At 35.6% G+C, this 26338-nt stretch overlaps 1 protein-coding gene across 2 annotated transcripts in view; it reads left to right on the top strand.

Annotated features, from left to right (window-relative positions):
- PLEKHA5 (pleckstrin homology domain containing A5) overlaps positions 1-25538 on the top strand; it is a 71359-nt gene extending 45821 nt beyond the window's left edge. The window contains exons 12-26 of one of the 2 annotated variants that reach the window (XM_075727710.1): positions 3650-3712; positions 4874-4954; positions 5089-5238; positions 6654-6755; positions 7832-7943; positions 8195-8241; positions 9164-9352; positions 9911-10028; positions 13916-14031; positions 15364-15573; positions 18323-18481; positions 19730-19857; positions 20700-20845; positions 22027-22113; positions 25179-25538. In XM_075727710.1, the coding sequence (XP_075583825.1) occupies positions 3650-3712; positions 4874-4954; positions 5089-5238; positions 6654-6755; positions 7832-7943; positions 8195-8241; positions 9164-9352; positions 9911-10028; positions 13916-14031; positions 15364-15573; positions 18323-18481; positions 19730-19857; positions 20700-20845; positions 22027-22113; positions 25179-25228 (1758 nt within the window). In that variant the 3' untranslated portion in view covers positions 25229-25538. The remainder of the gene's footprint in view (positions 1-3649; positions 3713-4873; positions 4955-5088; positions 5239-6653; positions 6756-7831; positions 7944-8194; positions 8242-9163; positions 9353-9910; positions 10029-13915; positions 14032-15363; positions 15574-18322; positions 18482-19729; positions 19858-20699; positions 20846-22026; positions 22114-25178) is intronic. The other variant, XM_075727711.1, reaches the window with a different exon arrangement.
- The last annotated feature ends 800 nt before the right edge of the window (positions 25539-26338 follow it).

Here is a 26338-nt window from a genome sequence, read left to right on the forward strand (position 1 = left end):
TCAAATGTATTATTTATAAGACATTTTTGTTTGTGATTTGTTACATCTTCACAGTTACTTAAATCACTTTGACTTACATCAGTCTGCTCTATAGACTCTACTGTAAGTTTACAAGGATAAGCCAAGGCAATGATTCCATATGTAGACACAAGAAAAATAGAGGCTTTTTACAGCCTGGACCCATTTCTACCTTGGGGTTTTTTTTGTTTCTTTCTAATACTAGGTGAGGAGTGTTAATCTTGTTTTCTAAAGCAGTATACGCTGATTTTAAAAAGTAGAATTGTCCTCAGTTCCTCTTATGTGTGTGAGTTCCCTAAAGAGCAAAGAACAAAAATCTGAGTGCAACAAGCTAACATCCAGGTCTTTGCCTGGATAATTGTTCTAAATACCTTAAAATATATAAAATTAGTCCTTGATTTTTTGCTCCTGTAAGGATAGGGAGGTCTTGTTTATGGCATACTTTATTTTTTATTATTATTATTATTATTATTATTATTATTATTATTATTATTATTATTATTATTGCAGCTGCATACATTTAAACTGTTATGCATGTTAGATTTTGAGATTTGTAGGTAGAAATATTTTTCAAGTTTTGTTATGAACACAAGATGATTATATTTGATCTAAAAATCTTGTGTTTCCAATTTGTATTTGAAATATTATCTGTCACATTATGCAAAATTAGAGGAGAATCTTGCTTACGATAGGGTAAGTGCCCATTTGCCCTGCTTCCTGATAGTAAGAAGTACTTTAAAAAAGAAAAATGGAGGAGGGAGAGAAAGCCTCTTGGAAGTCTGACTTTAACCTCATGCTCCCCACAAAATGTCCTAGATTGTCCTGTTTTAATTTCCTAAGTGCAGTATCTTGCAGAGATACTTAGTGTGCTCTCAGGGTGTGAAATTTCCTCCCATATATTTATTGAATCAAAATGATTAGCAGAACCTGAAAATAGCTTATAAGGCAATGAAATAATACTTTCACTTAAATGTTTTTAATATTGACTGCTTAAATAGGTTTAACCTCCTCATGTCTTGAGAGAGATTTGCCTAATCTGCATTTACTTGGGTAGAAATTTCCCTCTAAGGACATCTTACGTTGTGTCCATTGTGGTGGATTTGTGATTCATTTGGTACTGGTGTTTGACGGAGATGCGGACTGTACAGTGGGACTGTAAAGTAGATGACAAATTATTTCTAACATAAGATGGAGGTTCAAGTGAGGTCACTTTACCTTTTCACATGTAAGGTGCATGTCTGGCCAAACTCTGCGTGTGCAGTTTGCTTTTCAAAAATGGTAAGTTCGATTTGTAGGTATTCAGGGTGCTGCTCCTTGATGTTTGGGAGCTGTGCAGTGTATTTCATCATGTTAAGAGGAATGGACTTTTTTGTATTTGAGTAGGCAAATGTCGAGGAAAAGTGTAGAAGTCAGCAGCAAGTCATGTCAGTGGTTCAGTAGGTGGCACTCTTTCTCTGAAATTACTGTCCTGCTAAAGTATTTGTAGGAACGATTTGGTGAGAGGCGTTTGTTGAACGTGACATAAAATATATTTCAATAACTTGATTGCTGGAGCTCTTATAATGCATTTTCCAGGGTTATCAGATTGTTAACCTTGCTTGTAATGTGTAATTGCGTTTTGTCTACTACAATTCCTCTCGTAATTCCAGTAGGATGCAATAGCATTCTGTACTTTTTGCCTTAAGCTGATTTATAGATGTGCTGTGGAAAGAGGAGGTGTTGTTTTGTCAGAGACAGATTAAGTGTTTCATACTATTTTTAGAGTTTTTGTGTTAAGTCTATGTAAAATGTTGCAGTAGAAATGTTGAAATGAAGTGGTTCTCCAGCAGTGCCTATTGTGGGAAACTAGTACCGCTAACAAAAGCAAGAATTTTAAGTGTGATAGGATTTTAATAAAAAGAATTAGCACGTGTATAGTATTCTTTGAAAACATGTTTTTGTTTTCTGAATACTTAAAATATATTCCTTTTAGGAGGTAGGCAGGGATAAGGATGCTGAATTGGCAAGCTACTTTAAACTAGGCTATAATTAAGGTTGAAATGCCAAAATAATAAATGTGTCTCTTTTTTTTTTTAAAAAAAAAAAGTGTAAAAAAAAATACTGTCTTGAAAAAATAACACTAAATTTTTCCAGGCAAGCCGTATAAAATGCTGAGCAGTGTCTTGGGAAGATGTATTTATCTAATAGGAGATAATCTTTCTTTTGTAAAATCTTTCTGTTGTGAAATATAACTAGGTTTTCTGTGTAAGTTAAAGACATTTGGCCATGTTTATGAGTTTTCTTTTAAATATTTCCATTCCTCATTTTTCTCTCATTGTGATATAATCAACAGTTAAAAAACACAACTCTGCAACAGTAGGAGTTTAAATAGATATCTTAATTTTTGTGACATTCATGAGGTGCAAAAGTGCTGTGGCTTTTTTCATATTCCAACACTCATTTTCATAAAATGTCCATTTCAAAGAAAGTTATTGTGTGGTTTTAATACACTATACATACTTTTAAATTGTCACCAGGTGCATTTGCATGAAGTATGTGGACATAATGTCTTGAAATGAAACACTTAACTGTGTTGAAGATTTATTGTATGTTTGGAATGCTTGTCTGATTAACCCTTCCCTAGTCCTTTTATCTAATAGTGTCCTTTAACATGGACTTGTTTTTTTATAGTCTTGCACTATTAAGACGCAATGACCTAACTATGACAGATACGTGAAAGGAAAGCATGTATGTTGGGACTCAATGCACATGTGTTTTTAATTAAATAGAATACGAAGGTTGATAGTGGTGTGCCAAAACTTGCTGTATAGGACATTAAGTAATTACTGTATGTGACAGTCCATTCTGAAATGGGGAGCTACCTTTTTTTTATGTAAAATAGTTTTAAATCTTGTTACTGGTCAGTTCAGAGACTGAAAGAATTAAGCACTTCATGTGAGGAGCTGTATGAAAGTAGTTTGAGGATACCTTACATGCTGATTGGCATGAGGAGACAAGTTTGCCTAGGTCCAAACATAAAATAGAATGGCTTCTATTTATGGCATTTTTGGTAATACTCTGTTGGAGGGGAGGGAATCCATATGAAAAAGTAGGCAGAAAGGTGTTTGGCGGCACTTACTGGGCCTATGTCTGTAATGACATATTTTACACACATTTTGTGTACTTAGGTCATTCTGTTCTGATTTCAGATTCACATCAGAATATCCTCCTTGTGAATGCACTTGACTTTAGCGGGCCTAGAATGGTTAATCCAAGTAGAATGAGTCCCTGTATTTAGAATGCACATAAGACAATGTACATAATGATGCATAACTGTGTCTAGGTGTACTCTGGCAGTTTCATCTTCCTACATAATCCATGTCTGATTGAGTTAGTTGTACGTCTTTAAAAATCCAGTTTGCATTAGAAACATAGCCTGTTAAGTTAATGCAACTTTCTACTGACAGTCTGCTTGACATTCCATTTACTTACCTTCATTAATATATATTGGCTAAAAATATATTGTTCAATTGTGGTATGTTTGACTTTCAAGCAAAAGCTGATTTCTGTATTAAAACTCTTAAGCTGAACAGTAGTTTCATTTTCATAGTCCAATTAAGTTGTTTTATGGCAATATTATTCTTCCTTATAGTTAACACAAGAAGAATGTAGGGGTACACTATACAAATATAGAACTGAAGAGCTGGATATTGATGTAAGTAACTTGTATTTCTTCTTCCTTGGAAATGTTGGTATTTGTCTCTATTTTGATAATAATTTCCCCCTTCTGGGTTTGAAACGCAGTTCATATAGGTGATTACCAACAGAAACTGCTTTGTGAAATTAAGGTGCATAAGGTTCTTTTTGTAATAAGTTTCTAACTTGCAGGTAGTATTACATTTTACGCTGAAATTTCAAGTATTATATCTGTTCAAAGGTGAATTGCTTCTAGAAGGGAATTAATTACTTTATAAAGGAAAAGCTCTGTAGTTGTAGTTCAGTTATAAGCATGAGAGATGTAATTTCTCAAGAAATAGGACTGATATTCCAAAACTGAAATTTTGCATGGGTAGTTACCATTCAGAGTATTGGGCTGCTAATTAACTAAAGAAAAAGGGGTTTGGTCCCCTTTTAAAGTCAGTTTTAAAATTGGTGGTGAAAAATACGCACACATAGTCATACTGTACATGAATACATATGCATGTCTAGTCATTCTTGCACAACGCAACTAAGAGTAGAGATACTGATTTAGGGGATGTTATTTTAAGAGTAAAAAAGAAAGCAGGCTTTCAGTGTTATCTTAGCGTTAAAAAGTCAGAGCAGCACAAAATGAACCAAAAAAGTTGTTCAAATAGAAAAGCAATGTGATTCAAATTGGTTAGAGTGCACTGAACAGTTACTCGCTCAAACTGGAGCTGGAGTGGAACAGTTTTAGTCATAGCTAAGCCTCGATCGGAGGTAAAACAGAGCAGAAAATGGATAGTATTAGTAACTAACTATTAAAAACCTGAAATAAGCCATGGGAAAGACTGAATGTGTGCAATATTCTTTATAATACGGAGGAATATGTAACTTAAAATGGTATTTAACCTATGATACCTATTATTAAGTTGTAAAGATTTAACTGTAGAATCATAAATTACATGTTTTGAGCCATGCTGTTTCAAGCTATAATAACACTTATTTCATAGTATCTTAAGAAGGTTTCTTAAGGTTAATTTGAAAATACAACACTGATGCCTTCAGAGTTTTAGAACTCATTTTTGTGGTAATAAAATCTTACAGATTCTTACAATGATTTGATCAAGTTATATTTTGATTGCTGAAGATGTTAAAAATGAGATCCTAATTGCGATCATTTTCTGTTACATACTAGGCTAAGCTTAGCCGTTTATGTGAACAAGATAAAGCTGTACAAGCACTGGAAGAGAAGCTTCAACAGCTACACAAGGAGAAAGTAGGACAATTGTATTTATTACTTAAAGTGGATGTTATTTTACATGCTCATTATCAGAACATTGGTAACTGAAATAAAATGAAAATCAGCCCAATGATGCAGAACACTAAAAATAATTCTTTTTATTATAATAGTACACGCTTGAGCAAGCTTTGCTATCAGCAAGTCAGGAGATAGAAATGAATGCAGATAATCCCGCAGCCATACAGAATGTAGTCTTACAGAGAGATGACTTGCAGAACGGACTACTTAGCACTTGTCGAGAAGTATCGCGAGCTACTGCAGTAAGTAATACATTCTTACCAGTAAAACTCAATGAAGTGTTAAACTATTATCTTCACATTTGTGTTCTTAATTGGGTTGTCTTTGGTTATTTTTCATTACGTTACATCAAAACTCAGTTGTCTTTTACTTGCTTGTAGTTTTGTCAAAGGCAGCTGGAAAGTGATCTTTTCACTATATTCATTGAGCAGTCTTTGTTTACTTCTTTTTTTTTTTTTGGCTAGGAATGAGTGCATACTGACCTTAACTGGTGTGGTAATTTTCATCTTTATAATATGAAAAATTGATTACAGAAGTAGTAAATAATGCAAGTAAGCTATTTTATGTGATGGCAAAATAGTAGCAAGCACAAACTTTATCAGATATTCAATCAGATAGGGGACTTATTTTAAGCAAAAGGAGCTGCAGGATGAAAAGAAGAAAAGATTATATTGTCATGGTATCTCTTAATAGTGGGCCATTATATTTAAAAGATCTTTCAAGTTACGCACTTTCAAAAACCTTAAAAAAAAAAAACAAAAAAAAAAAAAAAGGAAGGGAATTGCTATTTACTATCCTTTTCCAATTCACAATGGTTTCTACACTGAAATGACAAGGTTAAGAATCATTTTTGCGTACTTACATATATATCCAAAAAGGTATTTCAGTGTCAAATTCCAGTGGTTTGCTATGGTGAAATTGATACAAAGTAGGCCCTGAAATACTGGTTTTAGTCTGAACGTTAGACTATGTTGTAAAAGGAATTGGTTGGACAAGCAAAAGGGAATCAGGGGGGAAAGGAAATCCTCAAGATATACTTTCCCTCATTAATTTTTTAATTTATGCTATATTGAGTAAATTGCTTGATATAGGCTTAAAAAGTGAGATGGTCGAGCTGACCTCAAAGAAGATTTTTCTTTTTGTGCCTTCTCCCTTCTGGTGTTTGTAGTTTCACGTGAGTAAAATAATGGTGTATTTGCAGGCCTGAGGCATTCACTGGTAACCTTACAGGCAGGGCTGGATGACTTACATTTGTCTTGCATCATACATTGCACATACACACGCATGCTGTGCACTCACACATGTATTCTATGTGATAAGAGCCAAATTTGCATCCGTTTTTGTGGGTTTTCTGCCTCAGTGGACAGACAGCTTAAGACCCACATGCCTGCTGACTATAAAGGCATATTCTGAAGATTTTGCCCTTGCCTATCTTTTTTGTTCGTGAAAAGACAAAATGCTGTTTGTTTGAGTTCCATTCAGTATCATTAGAAAATCAAAAATCTGTTTAAACATTGCATTCTCTAAAATAAATATTTATTTATTGCTATCATGCATTACTTGCTGAAGTTTCATGTCACTGAAATAAATACACTTTTTTTTTTCTTTTTTTAACTTGAATATGCATCTGTAATTCTTTACTTCTGTATATACTTAGGAACTGGAAAGAGCTTGGAGAGAATATGATAAATTGGAGTATGATGTAACTGTAACAAGGAACCACATGCAGGAGCAACTCGATCGGCTTGGAGAAATTCAGGTGTGGCATAGGTCTTGAAAGTGACTTAAATGTACTTTATTTTCTATGACTTTGTTTAAAAACTACACAAATTAAAAAAGGGGGGACGTGTGGTTCATCAGCTTACAAGGTATAAAAAGAAACTAAAAGTTTGTAAGTTCTGAGGAGGTCTTCAGCTTTTCCTGTTTTTTTGAAGTTACAGGACTGGTTTTCCTGTGTCTGGAAACCTCCTTTTTCTGTTTCAGTGATGGTGTCCAAAACTGGGTAGTTTCCTCAGACCTCAATTGCTATGACAGTCATAGTAAATCTTCACACAAATCCTTCCATTTAACTGAGTATTTTAAAAACTACTTAAATCATTCTATCAAAATAAATTATAATTAAAAATATTCTAAGCACTGCTTCAGGTCTTACGTATGAAGAGTTCTGACACGTATCTTATGAGCTTGCTGTGCTGTGGAGGGTTGGACAGTTAGTATAAGTTCTAAATTTCTAAGGAGATCTTTCTGTGAGATGCACACACGCACACAGATGTGCATACATTATCTGGAATAGGCAGATGGGTGTGGTCCATGCTGGGAGGCATTAAAGGCTGTTTGCTCCAGGGATTGATCTTCTATGCAGCTATGAAAGGGAGATTACAAGGAAGCCCAAGAGCTGAGAAATTTGTGTTACGCAGTCCAAAGCACGCATGGCCGTGAATGCAAATAGGCCCACAGTTAATATGCTAGCATGCAAACACCATGTTCATCTCCACCTATTTTAGGGTTGGAACTGATGATTCCTTTTCATTGTATGTAGGTGATTTTCTTTGAAGACGGTTAGATACAATTCTATTCTTAAGTGGAGTTTGAACTAGCAAATTGGTGTCAAATTAACTGACACATTATGAAATTATTTAATCCTATACTTTTTGCTTCTGACAATATTTGAATGTTGCATTTTTATGAGAGAGTGTCTGTCATTACTGCATTTTATTCTCCTTTGTTGGGAAAGGATATGCAGTGCAGCCTAAAGAAAGAAAAAGGTTTTCTGTTTTTTTCCACCTGCAATGTATTGTAACTTATCACCTATATGTGCTGTTTATTTACTGGCAGACTGAGTCAGCAGGGATACAGCGTGCTCAGATTCAGAAGGAACTGTGGAGAATTCAAGACGTCATGGAGGGTTTAAGTAAACATAAACAGCAAAGAAGCTCTTCAGAGGCAGGTAAGCTGATTGACTTTATCTCAGAGGAAGTGAGACTGGATCATACACATTTTTAAAGGATAACCTCCATAGTTGCTTTTGTACGTTTGAAAAAATGGTACAATTGCTGAGAAAAGAAGAAAGCAATCATCTATTTTAAGTTGATGCTTTGTGTATTTGATAGCAACAGGTTATAGTTCATATTTTAAAAGCTATTTACTGAAAACAATTTTTCTCTTTCTTTCTGTGCCTTTCCCCCTCCCGCCAAACAGGCATCATGGGATCAAGGACATTTTCAGCTATTAAATATAAAAATGAGGTATGGTGTTAGTATATTTACCATTTTAGCATCACTGAATTTCTAATATACATATAATAAAAATAAGCATTATTATAATTGTTTTAAGGATGTCTGAAGTATGTATTCAGTATGTTTCTATGAAAATATTGCATTGTGAACTAGTTTTAAAGACTGATATCGCCACTAATAATTCTAACACTTTCATTTGTTCTGTGTCTTTATATTCTCACTGGTATGTTTCTCTTTTCCATTTCTCACCTTTTCCTCTCCCTAGGCTCTTACCCTAGAAATATAAACCCTGATTTATGGATTTGTTTTCTACCCACCACACTTTTCATGGGAAGAAATACATCGCTTTATATGTCTCTTCACATATTAAGCCTGGTTCTCAGATGGCCAGAGCACCCACAAGAACAGCTGAAACTGTGGGAGCTCCCAAATGTTCAATTCCTCTGAAAATCTGGCTAGAAGTTACAGTATTAAAGGGACATTGTCATAGTTGTCTAAGTTTATGCAATACACATTTGGCTTACAGAACTTTCTAAAAGTCTAATTTATATACAAATCTTTAAAAAGCTATTGAATTTAATTTTATAAGGATATTTCAGAGAGTTCATACATGTCCAACAGTAAGTGCAGGTGTTAGAATTGAAAATCTTGATAAGCTGAATAATGAAACTATTGAAGTATCTCAGTCTAGGTGGTAGCAATAAAATAAAAAGCAAACACAAGAACAAAAAAACCCCAAAGAAAGTAAAGCTGTCTTGGCCTTTTTTCTTTTTTTTTTTTTTTTTTGTTTTTTTTTTTTAGCATGACATTGTCCCTTTAATTCCAAAATCTATAGCTGGTGTAGCTATGGTAACATATTTTTCTTTTTAAGTTATAAATAATTGTAACAGGTGTGCACATCTAAATAAGGTGACTATTCTACAATCTTTAGGAAGAGGAAGTAGTCCCACCTCGTCCTCCACTCCCTCGGTCCTATGACTTTACAGAGCATCCTCCCATAATCCCCCCTCTGCCCAGTGATAGCAGCTCCTTGCTCTGTTATAGCAGGGGCCCAGTACATCTGCCAGAAGAAAAGAAGATTCACCAAGTTCAAGGATATCAGAGAAATGGATCTTACTGTGTAAGTGGCTTAAACTGCCACATTGTTCTTGAAGCATCCCCCTTCCTTTGCACAGTCACAATTTTTGTTTTGTCATCTGGCTACTTTTGTGTTATGTTTTTACTTTTGGCTACTTAGTTTTATTTATAGCTCCATCATTTGCTCTTTGCATTTTCCTGTCATATATTCTGTGCATATATAAAATGTCTTAAGGCTCAAATGCCTGTATCTGAGTAGATTTCAGAAAATAAAATTCTTCTACTCGCAAGTTCATAAAAAAGTCTAGGCTCAGAATCAGTTTTTGCTGAAGCCTTATACAAATTTGTTTCCTGAAGATCATTTAAATGAAAAGAAACCTCTGCATTTTTATGGCAATTTTTTTCTGTAATTTCTGAAAGTCTGTAAGTGTTGTTACTCAAATTAACTACACAGAAATACTGCTGCAATAGCACTTGAGCAGTGAAACATTGTCCTAAAGTGAGAGCAGAGTCATCACAAAATAACTTGTTCAGAGTCTTAAGACATAAATGCTTATACAAAAATGTCTGTTTATTTACCTCATAATTTGTCGTTCCTCAGGGTCCTGATTATAGGCTTTATAAGAGTGAACCAGAATTAACTACAGTAGCAGAAGTGGATGAGTCTAATGGCGAAGAAAAAACAGAACAAATTTCAGAATCAGAATCTACAGCTAAAGGTGTGTCCCCAGGCATGGTGTTTACAACCTTTCAGCATTTTTCACAAGGAATACAAAGCTTTAACTGTGTTATAGAAGCTATATCATCCTTCGTATTTTTGTAGCCTGTCCATTTCTTAATATGATGAAACAGCTTCCATGATAAAATAATGATTTAATTATATGACGAGAAAGATTTCAGTCAATTACACTGCAGAAAAATCAAACATTACACTCACCAACAACCCTGAAATCCTTATTGACACCATGTCTAATCACATCACTCACATTCCCCACACACCATTCCCTTGAACAATTACCCATTTTATGTTCTTGCCCTTGAACAATTATTCAGTTTTTGAATCAAGCTCCCGATGTTATGTCACTGGAACGTCCAAAAAGGCAGCACCACAGAATTTTCAGGATCTCATAAGGCAGGGAAACAATGTCTTTTTCTTTTTTTAATCTTGTAATTGTTGAATTGCCTTCTGTCCTCTGATATAATAGGAATAATGATCATGACCTTGGAGTGTACAGACAATAAAGGTCTTTGCAATTGCTAAATGCTTTAGATTCTTCTCTTCATCTAGCTTCCATAAAAGCTACTAATTGCTTGGTAGAGTCTTTTACCAGGAAGTGCTTCTCAATTCTGTTTGTTAAAACACACAGAATAGTTTGTTAAAGGTGACTTCAGGAAAAGCATTTGAGCACCTCCCAAAAACCGTATTAAGAGCTTTTAGAAAAAGTAACTAAACTTCACCATTTTTTTTTTACCATAACGATTGACGTTTCTAGCGCTAGCAAGATCACTTCTTCTGTTATGGTAGTTTGACTAAGTATGTACATAGCAGGCTGGTGCAACAATACCAGAATTTGACCAAGAACTATGATCATATAAGGATATTATTTTCATCAGAACAGTAATGGAGCTTTTTAAAACTAAGGTTAGCATACAGTTTGGGTGTAAACAATGTGAATGGCCCTATGATAGATGACATAATTAAGCTTGCACTTACCAGACAATTAGTCAATTCAGATTCACTATCGTATTTGCTGAGGTATAATGTTCAGTTAAGATAGATATTAAATCTCTTTTAACTTGGTGGTGAAAAGTGCAGGGTTTAGCCTGAGAATTGCTAATCATCAGCCACCTGAATTGAGGAAGTTGCCTTTCTGACAACATACTTAGGTTTTATTGACCTGTGGTGTTCCAGATTGTTTATATGAATTTATGACAAGAGGGAAAGTAATAGTCAAGACAATATAAGAAAGCCTGCACTGATTATATAAAGCAAACCAATACTTTTTGAGCACCCGGATCTGCTTTCTGTCTTCTTCTGTAAAGACAGAAGTAATTTTATTATGTCCGTTTGTAGAAAAACAGTCCACAGTAAGGGAAAGCAATAATACAAATTCTTCTAATATAAATAGTATTTGGGGTTGGGGAAGAGAGTAGCTGCAGTGGTAACAAGCAGCAAGAGGCTTTTTATCTTCTTAAACAACAGTGTGAAGTGGGTTTATCATAGCTGTGGTTTATCATCTGGTTCACGCTTTTGAGCATGTGAATTTTCTAACAGATATTTCTTGCTCTGTGTATTCACTTACAATAACAATCCCCATGCAGTAGGAAAAATATAACCATTCGTGGTTTTTTTTATAGTGCTTATGCCATTGCAACTATCTGCTGTTTCAACAAACATTTTTATGCCATTCTATCTTAACAGTTTATAAGCTGAAAAGGAAACAAACTCAAAGGCAGCTCATCTCTGCACTTTTTCTTGCTTGCTGTTTTAAGAAGTCATACTTAAATGACGTAGTTTCCTATTGAGGGGCGTTCTAAAAATCAGTAAATTTCAGAGGAAATTTAAAAAGTGTTTTTCTAGTTCATTGTGCACATTACTGTACTAGACACTTCCCATGTTTCTTTGCTAGCCACTTCCCTCTCTTTTCAAATGTCAGCAATCAAAGAGAAACATTTTAATGGGACTATGTAAAGTAACCCTTACAGCTGTCTGCAAGCAGAGGACTATTTATGACCTTAGTGGTACATAAAGGTGACACAAAAGGAAAATGGACTTCTGCTGTGTTTTATGCTTTTTACATCTAAAGGAGACCCAAACTGTTGCTTTATAGTTTTTTGTTTTGCATGATGGATTTGGCATTCAAATACCTCCAGACTGTTTTGTCAGCCTATCAAACAATTTGGAGAAAGAGTTGGGCTTTCACCAAGTCAGTATATCCTCTGAAATCTGTGCAACTTCAGGAAAAACAAGGAGAAATAATTTGGCTATCAAAGACGACATTATATCTACTTTTAGGCAAAATCAGCAAGGAAACAATGTTTTTAATAGTTTGATTTCCTGCATGTATCAAGAAGTGAAAATGAAGCATGTGTTATTTAATGATATGTCTATCTTTTGGTAAGTTTTAACTTCAGTTTTCTACCAGCTTAATTACATTTTGGCAGGGCTTCTCTAAGTAGAAAAACTAGTGGAGGATATTGTTATGAGAGGATGAATGTAGTGGATATCAGGACACAGAACATCCTCAGCTCCCGACCAGACAGAGCCTGGCTGCTGCGGTTCCCTGTCCCTAAGTACAGCGAGCTGCAAGGCTGAGGACATAGTCCTAACTAACCGCAACAGATAACGCAAACAGGTTTGGGACCAGTGCTGTTGCAGGCGCCGCATAAACAAGACCAGCACTCACATGAAGGTGAGACGGCACAGATAGCATGATCCTGTTCTCATCGCCAGCTAACCAGGCTCAAAGCTTGCTAGCTGATCCCATACACGTACAGATGTGAGCGCACATGTGTGCGCACACGTAAATGAGTCCCTTCAAGAGCTGGCCAGACCTATGGTATCTCCATCAGTCAACTCTCAGTACCTCTGGCCTCTCCGGTATCTGAATCCTACACTGAAGGTCTCCTGGACAGCTGGCTCCCACACCTTGTATTCTGCTTGCCATCTAGTCTTGTCTTAAGTTCGTTAGCATCTCTCAAAAAAAAGGTTCCCCCTGGCAGCAGGTCCAGAAACAGTCCCTCTGGTAGCCAACCCACAGACCTGCAGGCTTTCCTGCCTTGTCCCCCAGACCTATGTATGATCTCTCTGTAGCTGTCTCCTACTGGCAAGCTAGCCTGGCTTGAAGATCGCTAGCATCTCTCATGCTCTCACACGCACAAGGGAAAGCATACTCACATGGAAAATACTTAAGAATAAAGTTTAATAAGAAGATAGGACAGACGGCAATGCTAAGGCATGGGGCTTGGTCAGACAAGCATACTGACAAGCGGCTTGTTTACACCAAGTTTATTCCCTCTCTTTGCCATTATTCTATGCCTGTTCTTTCCCATCTGCCTTGCCCCATCCCTTTCGCAGCTCTTGTTTCCTCCCAAATAAACAACCCACCCATAATTACTATTTGTTCATTGGTCCCACTTTTGCTAAATTTTGTATCTTCAGACACCATTATCTAGGTAAGCTTGGCCTTAAGTGGTAGCGCTGATACGGGTACCTAGGCACTCTGCTGGCCTTGCAAACTCTATTCCACAAAAAGTTCCCAGTGCCAACATCCGATTGTCTGTGAAGTTTGGCCATCTTTCATGTAATTCCCCCTTAACCACTTGCACCATACAGTGCTATCTAATGTGTGTCTGTTTCTCGCAGACAAAATTTTTATGTTTATATTTTTATGTCTAGCAATTTCTCATGCCATGTGCAGTAGTTTCCCTTGGGGAAAGTCATCTGCTAGCGTACCTTAACAGTCATGATAGTTAGGCAATTAATATCTTTGCTGACTTTTGAAGAATAGTTTCCAAGGCTGACGACATGTATTTTCTAGAAAACAATAAACTGTTTTGGCAATGTTTTGCATAGCACTTAGTATATTGCTTTACTGTTTTGCAGGCTCACATTTTCCTGTGGGAGTTGTACCACCCAGAACCAAATCACCAACACCAGAGTCTTCAACAATAGCATCCTATGTTACTTTGAGGAAGAATAAGAAGATAGATCTAAGAACGGTACTTTGAAATAACCTTCAAGCATTGATGGATAGTGATGTGTTCATTTCTAAGTTTAATTTCTGTAGTTACTTCAAAAGTTGTAGTTATCTTTTTAATTTTCTTTACAAAAAATTCGCTGTTACAAAAACATAATATACTAAGTTAATGGAGACAGCTGTAGAAAGGATGACAAAATTATAAAGGTAGTGTATGTTAAACTGCATAGAGACACTCAAACTGGGCAAGAACTAAATGGTAATGATAAATCTACTAACGTACTGAAGTTCAGGATTGAGTTGAAAGGACATGAAGCATCTTAGGATAAAACCTTGAAGGACTTGTACCTGGCTTCTGGGGCAATTTAACAGCCCTTGTATAACAAATACTGGCTTTAATTTATTTCATTACTAAAATGATTTGGGAAATACCTAAAGCAGACAGAAAATAAGGATACAGTAAGCAATATGTGGGCAATAAGCCTAGAATTTCAGATTAGAGAGTCCTCTAGTCTCTGGGTTGAAGACAGACATTTACATGTAGTTCATGCAAAAGGGAGGCAAACTTTTGCCACAATTACAGCATGAATAGAAGAGGAGAAGTTGTAGGAAGAATAGTAGAGGAGAGAGAAACTCACAGGATGTTGACTGGAGAAAGAATACCACTTTTCAGAAGTGAAATCAGTTGCTGTGAGTGTACTGAATGCAGCTGATTAGTCCAAAGTAATTTTTTTTTTTCTGTCATACAAAGTAGAGATCTATCCGAAAATCAGTGAATTTCAAGAACAGAGTAGATAAAGTGATGGCTGTTATTTTGGGAATAATATAATGCTTAGAATTACAGATTTTTAAGTGGTGATAAATTCACTTTGTTTCAGCCTGCACTTGCTGTTAAATGATGGCCAGCTGTAGTTTTTCTTGAAATAAAAAGGCAGAAATCACTATTAAATCAACTGGTATAAATGTCCTGGATCATTAAATTTCGATTGTGTTTCTGTCTCGGTCGAGTAACTTGAGTTTGCCTGTCATTTCACGTCTGGTAAATTGTTTCAGCTTGATAGGATGGCTTTAAGAGAGCATCTACCCATTCTTTTAATGTATATCATTGATGGTGGTAATGTCAGTGTTCAAAAAAGCAAATTACTCCTTCCTTTTATTTTGAATTTCGGTCTTCATTTATTAATAATTGGTTCTTGTACTTTCTTCACATACACAGGAGACCTTTACTTGCCCGCTATTTTTCTACTTTTTAGTAAATCATTAGGTGGTCTTTTCTATCAGCTAAACAGTTTAGAATCTTGCTTTTTTAAAAAAGGGGAAAAAAAAAATATATATATATTTTCTTCTATTTAAGGAAAGACCAAGAAGTGCAGTGGAGCAGCTGTGTCTTGCAGAAAGCACACGGCCTCGAATGACTGTGGAGGAACAGATGGAAAGAATAAAGAGACACCAACAAGCTTGCCTGAGAGAGAAGAGAAAAGGACTCAATATTATCGGTGTTTCAGACCAGTCTCCTTCACAGAGTCTGTCATTTGTCAGAGATAATCCATTCAAATTGGCACAGGTGGGTCCCACGTTATTCAAAAACTTTAATGTGTCCAATTAAAAAAAAAAGTTACAAAATTTTTCTTTTTCCAAAATCACATGATACTATAGGTGTTTATTTCAGACTGCTTTGCATAGAGTAACAGTCACAATTCTCTGCCATACACAAGAGAAAGGGAGAAGACAATCTTCATGCTTATACCTAATGATAGAAGAAGTCAATTCTTAGTCTTTTTGGAAAACAAATACTTCAAATCTACCTATGTTTGATTATGCATTGTGGTGTTTGTTAACAGGGAGTTTTTTGTCAAATTTAGCAAACAACATGAAATTGCAAGCTTTGTGACTAAAAGCAGTGTCAGGGAGAATCATGATTCAGTTGATGTATAAATTATGAAGATTTTTCTGCCATGTAATATATTCAAACATCTGTAAGGTTTTCAGGTAGGAACGTATATTTATGATGATAGCTCTTAACTGGTGCTCTTTTGCTGTGTTTTTTGAGCCCGTAAATACACAAAAATAGAACCCTCGCTTTTGTTTTCACTCATTCTTAAACAGTTAAGACAAAGAAATTAGTTTATTAAATGGTTAAGGGTAGGGAGAGAGGAAGAAGATATAACTGCTTGTCGTTAACCAGGAAATACTATCCTGAATATGTATCTTAAAAAAAAAAAAAAAAAAAAAAAAAAAAAAGACAAACCCAACTAACAAAAAAACCCCACACCACTTCAGGACAAAAATATCAAATAGATTCAGGGTAATGGATGTTAGACAGCCTACTATCTTCTAACTGCTAAGAATTAGTTCTTTTTCAATAGCTTAATAGAGTTATCTTCTTTTGTTTTTTTTTAAATCTTCTGGCATACTTTTTCCTCAGACCACACTGGTTTTGATTTTTTTTTTTTCTTTTACACTGACATAGAAATGCCTTCTTTTATGTTTTGTATACGTTTTAACATCTGATTTTCCAAAACCACATTAAATGCATTGCACTGTTAAGAAGTCACATATTTCCAAATAAGTTTTAGGTTTTGGGTTTTTTTTTTTTCCTCCTCTGAGCATGCTAAATTGCTTTCAGAGCTATACAAGTTACTTTTCCTTCAACAACGTTGGATCCCCAGAAGACACTGAATTGAATTTTTGCCTTTGCATTAGAGCATCTGTATTTGGGATGACGTCATGAATGTTATACATGAAGGGGGCTCCTACAAATATTTTTGTGATTAATACTGACTTTCTCAAGAAGAGGACGTGCAAAGCAAAGCTCTGCAGGCATTTGTTTTTGTGGTTTTTACAGAGGTGTTTGAGCTTTACCGCTTTCCTATGGTATCATTTCATACCTCAAGTTGAGGAAACTGCAGTCATGTATGTGTCATACCTGGTTAGCCAGCACATTGGGAGCAGAGTCGGGGAAGTGGCCAAATCTTCTGTGTCAGCTCTACTTGCTATACAGAACTCAAAAGAATTGTGTTCATGTCAGCATGTTCTTGAGTCTTCTGTGTGAAATCAGTGCTACATGGATGAGATAGGAAGTTTATAGTGTCTGAATTGAATATTTAGCTAGCAGTCCATGCTACAAAATCACTTTTTGTATCACAACTTTAATTCTTCCAGAATGCTATTTGGCAAAAAGCCCCAAGATGAGGTGTTACACTCTAGTGATAGCTCTTATTTTTAAAAGCGTAGTTTCTATGCCTGTTTATTTTTATACAGGAAAAAAAGGTGCAATGGCATGAACTGCTGGAAGTCTTTTCAGCTGGGGTTTGGTTATTTAAGAATGAGAGGAAGAAAGGGATTTTATAAACAGCCTACTGTGTAATTTTTAAGTGATTACCAAAATACAAAAGGAAGTTGCTTCACAATTGTTACTGTTTGGGACAAGTGTAAGATATGGGTGCATACTTCAGTTAGGAAAGTAAAAAGATTGATTTGTGAACTGACTTACATGGAATTTCCTCTTAGCAGAGAACATGTGCTAAATCACAGGAATTCAGCCACAAGATTTACTACTTTCATGGCACCTATTTTTCTCAGCCCCAGTAAGATAAGATTTACGTGAACCTCGCTTCAGTTCGGTTTGCTACTCTGCCAACATAATGTTCGCAGTTCACAATCTGAAGTCACCTCTACCATCCTTCCTCAAAATTTTTGTATCAAAGTATTCTCTGTGCAATAGATTTTTTTTTTTTTTAAAGGAAAAAGTAATATCCTCTACCATTATCAGATGCTATGTTGTCTTCTGTTAAATCAGTTAACAGCATAGGCTTGGAAGATACCCAAGACAACTGGAGAAAGTGCATGCAGGTGCACTTTGAATTTTCTATTGAGAGCAGATTTTTATCCATCCTTGGTTTTTTTTTTTTTTTAACCAGGAAAAGCTATTTTTAAAAAAATCAGTGCTTATGAATGCAAGTAAGAATGTTCCTAAGCCTGTGTGCGACTGAGCTAAATATGAACGGAACTTCAGAAGATAAAGGTGACTAATGGAAATGCTGGAGATTTGAGGGGCATGCAGAAAGTACAATAATCTTCTAGAGAAAAAAAGTATTACACAGGCTGAACTGTTTTGAAAGGTACAAAAATGAGAAAATTCTAAGTCCTCAAAAATTTCCATTTTCGTTATTGCAATGTGGTATGCTTAAGGTTTTTTATGTTGGGTTGTTTTGGGGTTTTTTTTAACACAGTCAGAGGACGGTGCAAGACTCAGAACTGAGACTGTGATAACTTTTTTAAGAATACGTCTATATATCAATTTTGTTCTACAGAATCGAAAAAAGGATGATGCTGTATCTGGTAACATGAAGGAATTAGAGAGCACCAGTAAAGAAAATAATTTGAAACAAAATAGTGAAAGTCCTGGAGAAGAAATAGCACAACTAAAACATGATGGAGAACAAGAACATAATTCAGGTTTTACTAAAGAGGTACTAAACTATCCTTTATTGAACTGTTCATCAGCCTGTCTTGCAGTAGAAAAATATTTTGAGCCACAGACAGCAGAGTATGGGAAATTGAGCCAGTTCCTTTTGTTTGGAAGATTAAGATATGTTTTTGGATATAAGAAATATTCTATAGAGAAGTGCAAAATTGTATCAGATTTGTCTATAGCTGAGGAATTGAATTTTCTTGTGTGTAGTCTTCCTAAATTTCATTTTACTTAACTTTACCGTGTTGCTTTCTTGATTGATTGGTAAATTACAAAATTACGGTCTTTGCTTCTTTGGAAATAAAACCAATACTAATGTATCTTTAAATAATAATTATTGATTTGTCCATTGCTTAGGATATCCTAGTGTAGTTCTTTACAATCATTTAACACACCTGATTTTTTTTGTTTGCTTGGCTTTAATGCATCAAATAGTTTATAGGAAGCAGACTAAAGCTGACACAATTTATACATGGAAGTAGGCAGTAACTGTATCATTTGCTATTTGGTCACTGGATTAATTTCTGTCTTGAAATAGTCTCGCACTCACTTGGCAGTGAGTTACCTTGGTGTTTCTGATACTACAGTGCCCTGAACACTCAGCAAAAGCAGACTGACTGTGAAGAACAGGTTACTGGAGTTATTTCAACATAATCATATCCTGTTTATAGTTTAATATTTTTTTGTCATTCATTTTCCCTTTTGTTTTCCTATTTTATGTTTAGCTTTTTTTAAACATATGTCTGATGAAGAATGGTATAAAATCAAATAATTAATATGTGTTGTTATTCGCCAAAAACACTTTGTATCGACAGTCTGTTGCTTTAAGTATGCAAATCGTTTAAAGGAAAATTATGTAATACACTTACATTGGTTATATCTAATCAGGCCTTTAAGAGCAGTGTTCAGGCTCATCAGCAATATATTCCAGTAGCTGGAATCTGTTGGTATGGTGAAGAGAGGGATAGCATGAAAAAATAGGCAGGCTGCAATCCAAAGAGTTCAAAGAAGTTCTGGAAGTTATTAGGCCAAGCCCTGCCCATTGGCTCTGCTATAAGTTTCAGGATAACTCTATTAACCTGAATGGTATTGATAAAAATTTCTTAAGTTATGTAATTCTGAGTTACTAAGTATACATGATGGCAAAATTTGTCTGTTAATAAAACTGCTTCCTGAAACTGTATTTCTTATCTACCACTTAGTGTGTGTTACAGCTTTTTGTTTCATGATTTCAATTTTTTTATAGCTGACAAAAACTGATGATCTTTTATCAGATGCACATGTTGTATCTGACTCAAAAGAAGTGAGTAATGAAGGGAAAGCAGAAAAGGAAAAGAAAAATAAATTGGAAGAAACACATGATGGTGATATAAGGTAAAAATAAAACAAGATGTCCAGAGGCTATTTTAAACTTGCACATTGTATTTATTAGCTGAAAGGACCAAGCAACTAATGAAATATTGTCGTAAATGCTTATAAGGTATATTTATACGTCTTTGAGTGGTTTACATATAGAGAAATCTAGTGAGAAACCTAACCACTGCAGGGGTTCAGCGAGAGGTGATGAGTTGGTAGGAGGAGCAATATTTATTTTCAGCTGTTGCCCCGGTTATGGACAGAATATGTTCATAATCCTTGCTTTGGGATACAAAATGTATTTAGTAATGTCAGTTCAAGATTTGTACCAGTTTATTATGAATGCTTCAGCCAGTGCTTCCGTAGCAAGCTCTTTACCGCTGGTATTTAGGAAAGCATCACATTTAGGAGTAGAATAAACAGCTTATTCTGTATCTCCTGCTTTAACTTTTTCTTCACTATTTTGGAGTATTGCAGAATTAGAGGAATATTGTGTCTTGGATAATCCTCTTTAAGGATTCATAACTTTATTGTAAGTTGCACTGCAGATCCTAAGTGAGTTCTTACATTAGGTCATAACTTACAGCACCCTTCAGCAAAATAGGTATCACGCAGAAGGAAACTGTGTGAGTATGTAAAGGAAAGGAATTCAGTTTCCAGTGCTTGCTTTTTTTTTCTTTTTTAAACTCGACTTTACAAGGTAGAAGGGTTTCAAAATACGTCCTTAATTTATATTACACAAACTTGCAAGTTGCAACTTTTTTCTATTAACAGAAGAAAATTAAATTGTAACTCCTCTATTTAGTGGTTAGCACCTGAAATTAAGTTAGAGTTCTAAATGCTGTGCTTTTTTTAACCAGCTTGCAGAGTGTGACCACAGTTACAAACCACAAACCCAAAACCAGCTCAGAAGAAAGTGAAGTAGTTAGTGTTCAAGAACAAGGAGGGATTATTTCTTCATTTGAATTAGCAGCACAGTCTTCAAAAGGAAATCAGGCAACAGCAGGTATGGAAAAGAGTTTGACTGAAGTACAGCTTATACAGTACATATGTAAAACTATTTCATTTTGATCGTGTCTTTTGATGCTCTGAAACCCTTGTGAGTTGAAAGTGCTGAGCTAGTCTAGATGTCAACTGTATGGTTTTATAATGTAGAGAAAAATAGTTTCCCAGCGGACAACTACAGAAATTCCATTTTTCTGAGATTTTAATGTAAATCTTATGCTTGCATTTAATTCAGGGAATTAAATAACTATGGCCAGAAATTGAGTCATCCTATAGTTGTTGCTTGGACCAAATCCTTCCCTATTCATCTTGTAGAACAGCATCTCAATCCTGGATATGTATAGATTATTTGCCCTTACCTCCTTGCTAATAGATGGCTTCAGGTATGCCCAAGATTGAGGAATCCTTGAGAGTTTCCAATATATCTAGTAGATTTTGAACTAGCAAGTAAAAGACCCCAGTTTGGACATGCTTTCAGGAGTAAGAAAATATGAAGAAACAGAAAACGCTAGCTGACCGGTAAAACAACTAGTGGTGTACTACTTTGCAAGAAGAGAAGGCTGGAGTAAAGCAAAATTGTTTGCAAAGAGAAAAAAGGAGGGGAGCGTGTAGGGGAGGAGGAACGAAGAAGATAGAATTTAAGACATTATTAGGATCTTTGGTGATGGGAATGGTTAAGTAAGCCAAATGGTTCAATTTATGGATATAAAAGGTGACCTGGACCTTTGTAGTGCAGTCAGCAATCCCTTCTGTGACTTGATAATCAAAACCAGAACTTGTAAATACGTTTTATAGTGCTCAGCAGAATGAAAAATGCTTAGTTAATCTGAGCTGGGGTATAAAGGTGGGTCTGGGAGCATGCCGACTAGTTAAATTTTACTCTTTTTTTCCTCTCTCTTTGCAACATAAATAACACATCAGCATTCATGTGTCTGTTGTTTGTTCCTTAGGTGTTCCACTAGTCATTTATAGGCCTGAGTAATGATCTTTCCTGAGAACGGCTGTGCTCTCCCCTGAACTTGTGCTCATTGCGCTGATCAGATTTTAAGCCTTTACTTTCATTTGGTTCTGCTTATGTTTATTATGGCTTGAAATGGTGATTTTCAAGCTTATATTTATTATGGCTTGAACTCATGCCTTCTGTAACTTGTATTCTTATTTATCTTGCTGTATGACTCGCAGTGAAAAGTTTGCCTTCTTCACCAGAATCGTCATTGTCACCAGCTCCATCTACACAGACACAGCTCACAGAAGGATCACATTTCATGTGTGTATAGTTACAGAGAAGTACGTCTTTTTTTCCCACCCCTCCTGCCATTTCCCTAATATTTTTCAAAGTATATGTATTCTAGGTTTTTTTGCGAGAACCATTTGTAGACTAATACTTGGCAAGACAAAGTTATTTGCAATGTTGAATACAAACTAACCAGAAAACAAAAGAAATGCAGGTATTGATTTGCTTGCAAGTAATGTGTTCTCTATCCAAATACAAAGAGAAAGGACTAATTGGCTTATCAAGCACATTCTCCACAACTGGCAAGATAATAGGCCTTTGAATTACATAAGAGACCCAAGCTGTTACAAAACAGGTACACAGTTAAGGTGTGAGCATCAGTGCAGAGGTGCAAACAAATCGTGATTCTTAAGTTGTGGCAATAGGCAACTAGAGCTAGATCTCTTAGTGATGCGTAGGAGGGAATGGTCTAACGGTCCAAAGAGTTTATGGCCTAAGACATAGATAACTGAGGCATGACAAACGGGAAGGGAAAAAATGAGGGTGGAAGAAATATAACAATTACAAAACTTTTTTTTTTTTTTCTTTCTATAGAGATAGCCCCACATAGCTTCTCTTCCTGTGTCATAGTAGGTGGTTTCTTTTAGGAATCAAGTTAGAAAGCATGAGTTAGACTTGATTTACATGTTCATACCTGTAGTGTTACCTACTTAATGAATGGAAATACAAGTAAGCATATTTGTTTATACAAGTGTTTAAAGAAATTAATAGGATACCAGTGTGAATGCTTCAGCACTTTACCGGCATTTAAATCAATCCACATTTCTTTGTTCTCAGGAAGTACCTGTTTAAATAAGCTTTCTGCTAAAAGAATGAACTTTGTTTCAGTAGTAATGTTAAATGCCATAGCCAATATAACTTAAGAAAACTTTAAAATCAAGAAAACTTTAAAATCGAGATGTTTTCAGTCATTTAGCATGAGCTCGGAAAATGCTTTTTTTTGTTTTTTTTCATTTACTGTCCCAATCTGTATTGCCAAGCTTTAATCTTAGCAAAATTAGACTTATTCATCACAGACACCTTTCTTGTATGAACTATGGCCAGGAAACTATTTATATTCTTAAAAAAAAAAAAAAGTGGGGGCAGAAATTATTTTCATCTTTTTCTCCTTTTGAGAGAGTGGAAAATGCACTCTTCACATTCATTACTCACACCTGTGTTGCTGACTTCCTGATGGATGTGGTCTGTCATAATTAGATTTAGCTTGGACTTCTGTACTTTTATTGAAAAGTTTTATTACAGACCTATTTAAAAAAGATGAGTGGGACTATTCAGTTTTTCTGGAAATACTGATTTGTATTAATGCTTTTCAGTTTCACTGTATAAATACACATGCATTTATCATGCATCTTCTTTTTAAATAGGACAAACACTACCCCATCAACTCAGTTTCAGGTCAGTAGTGAAACTGAAACTGCACTGCTGAATTCCGTCCGGAACCACAGCATGCCCCTCTTGAAAGGGGAAGCAATCTATAACTTCACCAGAAATTTTTTACCAATTGCATTAAGTTGCTTTCAGCTCTTGTCATCAGCTCCAATGATCAGATCAGCAAATTATTTTTTTTTTTAAGTATTTATGCTAAATGTGAGATGAGCGAAAGTGAAGCACTTACATAGTGATCTGCTTTGTAACTTAATGCCCAAGCCTTGACATCCCACAGCGTGGTGTATCCTCATAGGTGATACTGTAGCTGTAACATTTCCATGTTAAGTACGATTCTACAAATAGGCTTTAATTGCTTATGACAAAACAGTGAATCTGGGATGGCATTTGTAAAACTAATGCTCTGCTTACACATGCCTTGCTATAATGAACTTAAAATACACCCCTTTTGGCTGTTTAGTATTTGAATTGAGTTGAAAAAACTGAGCGCATCTACATTCCACATTTCTTTGCTGCGCTTGATGCCTCTGTTGGTTGTTTCCTAGGAGCCCCAAAACAAATTTATGCCATGAGCTGGGCCTAGTATACGTAGATGTATGAAGCATAGTCTGCTTGCCTGCAGTATTTACTGCCCCTTACCTTCTGGGGCTGCTCTTCCAGTATTCCAGTGTTTTGCGCATTGTTGAAAGATAGGTCTTTTAACGTGCGAGAACTCAGTGTCTCTCAGATGCAAGAAATCCTATGCGGCAGAGGGGACTTCAGAGCTGCGGGATCAGCCCTGTTCATATGCAACCAAATTTTTCAGGCAGCATCTGGAAAATGTATGGTAGATTTCAGAGAATAATGAGGTAATACCTATATTTGGCTTTTACGGTCAATTAGTAAAATGATACTCTTGGCACGATGCCGGGGGAATTTGGCATAGGAAATTGGTGGCACAGGATATTGTAGGACTAAGGAAAAACCCATTAACACAAAGCTACTTTCTTTGTCACGGCTCTTGCTTTGCAGAGACAAATCTGGATGCATACCACTAACGTCGTTACGTTTTAAGCATTACATTTACACTGAGTAATGGAGGGATAATGAAATTTTATACAGCACCTGGATCCAAAGCTCAGAAACATTTTTACTAACGAACTGTTAAAAGCTATTTATAAGTCCTTTCAGCAGTCACCAAAATGCAGCAAGCTCTGGGTGGAGCACTTGAACTTCAGAACACCTTACAGCTATGCTGCCATTACAGCAGAGCAACTCAGTAATGCTGCATCCCTCTTCAAACGGTGCCTGTCATTTGTAAGAGCAACTAGGGTCTTTGCTATTGTTACCAGTTTTATATAAAGAACCTTTGGAGATGGCCATGTACAACAGGATAAAACTCTCAGAATAGACAGGCTTTCATACAAAGTGTAAATTCAAAAAAAGCTTGCATGTGCTTCTTGCTGTCAAAGTATCTTGACAGCAGTATTATTCATCAGGAAAATTGATTTTGGAAACAACTGATTTCTAAAATACTTTATTATGTTCTACACCACTGATAACTACTGCTAGGATGAGGTCAGAAATTCCTTGCTGTGTTTAATCCCAGGAGTTGCTTTATACAATATTCTGTTGTTGCTAAAATAGAGTAACTTAATCTATGTCTGTCTTTCAGCGCTAATGGCTTCTGTTGAAACAATTCATGCCAGAGATGTATGGACCTGACCTATGAAAATAAGAGAAGATATTGTACAGTATATTTTAAAACTATGAAATTCATAGTTCTGATGCTTTTGGCCACAGAGCATCATTTTATCACTTCCTGGAAAATGTTTATTCCAAGAGAGCTTTAAATGGCCCACATGTACACTCAACAACCTTCAGATTGTTCTCCTGATACCAGCTTGCTGCTATGATTTCTGTGCACATAAAATAAAGGCTCTTTCTCGTGTGCAGCCTACAGTCAGAACCTTATTTGATATTCTCCAGAATTTAATGTTCTTTTAATTATGGATCATATAAGTTTACTTTTTTGCCTCTTTTAGATGCATAACTCGGTTAATTTTACATATTGCCACTAAACCTTGTTTTACACTTTTTAAACACTACAATTTATTGGTTTAACATCTTATTTGTAAAATTTTTATATATATATACATATAGATATATTTAAAATGTGCCATTTTTATAATTGCTTAGTAAAATATGTCCTGTTTCTGCTGTAATTATTTCTTGGTCAGGTTGCAATGTCAGCAGTTACTGCCACACTTCTGTCAACATATGCATTAACATTAGTGGTTACTTTTTCTTAAATAAAATGGAGTGTAGGTATTTTGAGGTACTGGGCTTTTCCTTCGTTGGGTTAGGGTGTGTACAGCAATAAGCAGGTTTTCAATCCAGTACTTAGTTTGTGTACAAATGTAATTATGTTCATTGTGTATATATTATACAATGAGCACATACGATGTAAGTATAAGAAGCCACTTATTATTGTTCAAATACGAATGTTCATATCCCATTTCTTTTATATCATATTAAATAAATGTTGATGTTCTTAAGGACTTGTATGGTTAGTATTTCTTCCAGCAAACGGATGTCACACTGTGTTCCACCTTTTGCTGTGGGGAATGCAACAATTCTTATCTCATTGGCGACATCACCTGTCAACCAGAGTAGCAGTGACAGACTCTTAAGAGATTCCAGTCTTCCTCTACGGGAAAGAATAAGGCTGCAACACAGAACAAAAAGACAACCTGAGACCGAGACACAAGAAATACAAGTTCAGCTCCTGACTCTCCCAGACTTGTATCCTGATGGTGGAATAATCACTTAGTC

This window comes from Pelecanus crispus, chromosome 1 (assembly GCF_030463565.1).
Source record: "Pelecanus crispus isolate bPelCri1 chromosome 1, bPelCri1.pri, whole genome shotgun sequence".
In the NCBI taxonomy this organism is placed as follows: domain Eukaryota; kingdom Metazoa; phylum Chordata; class Aves; order Pelecaniformes; family Pelecanidae; genus Pelecanus; species Pelecanus crispus.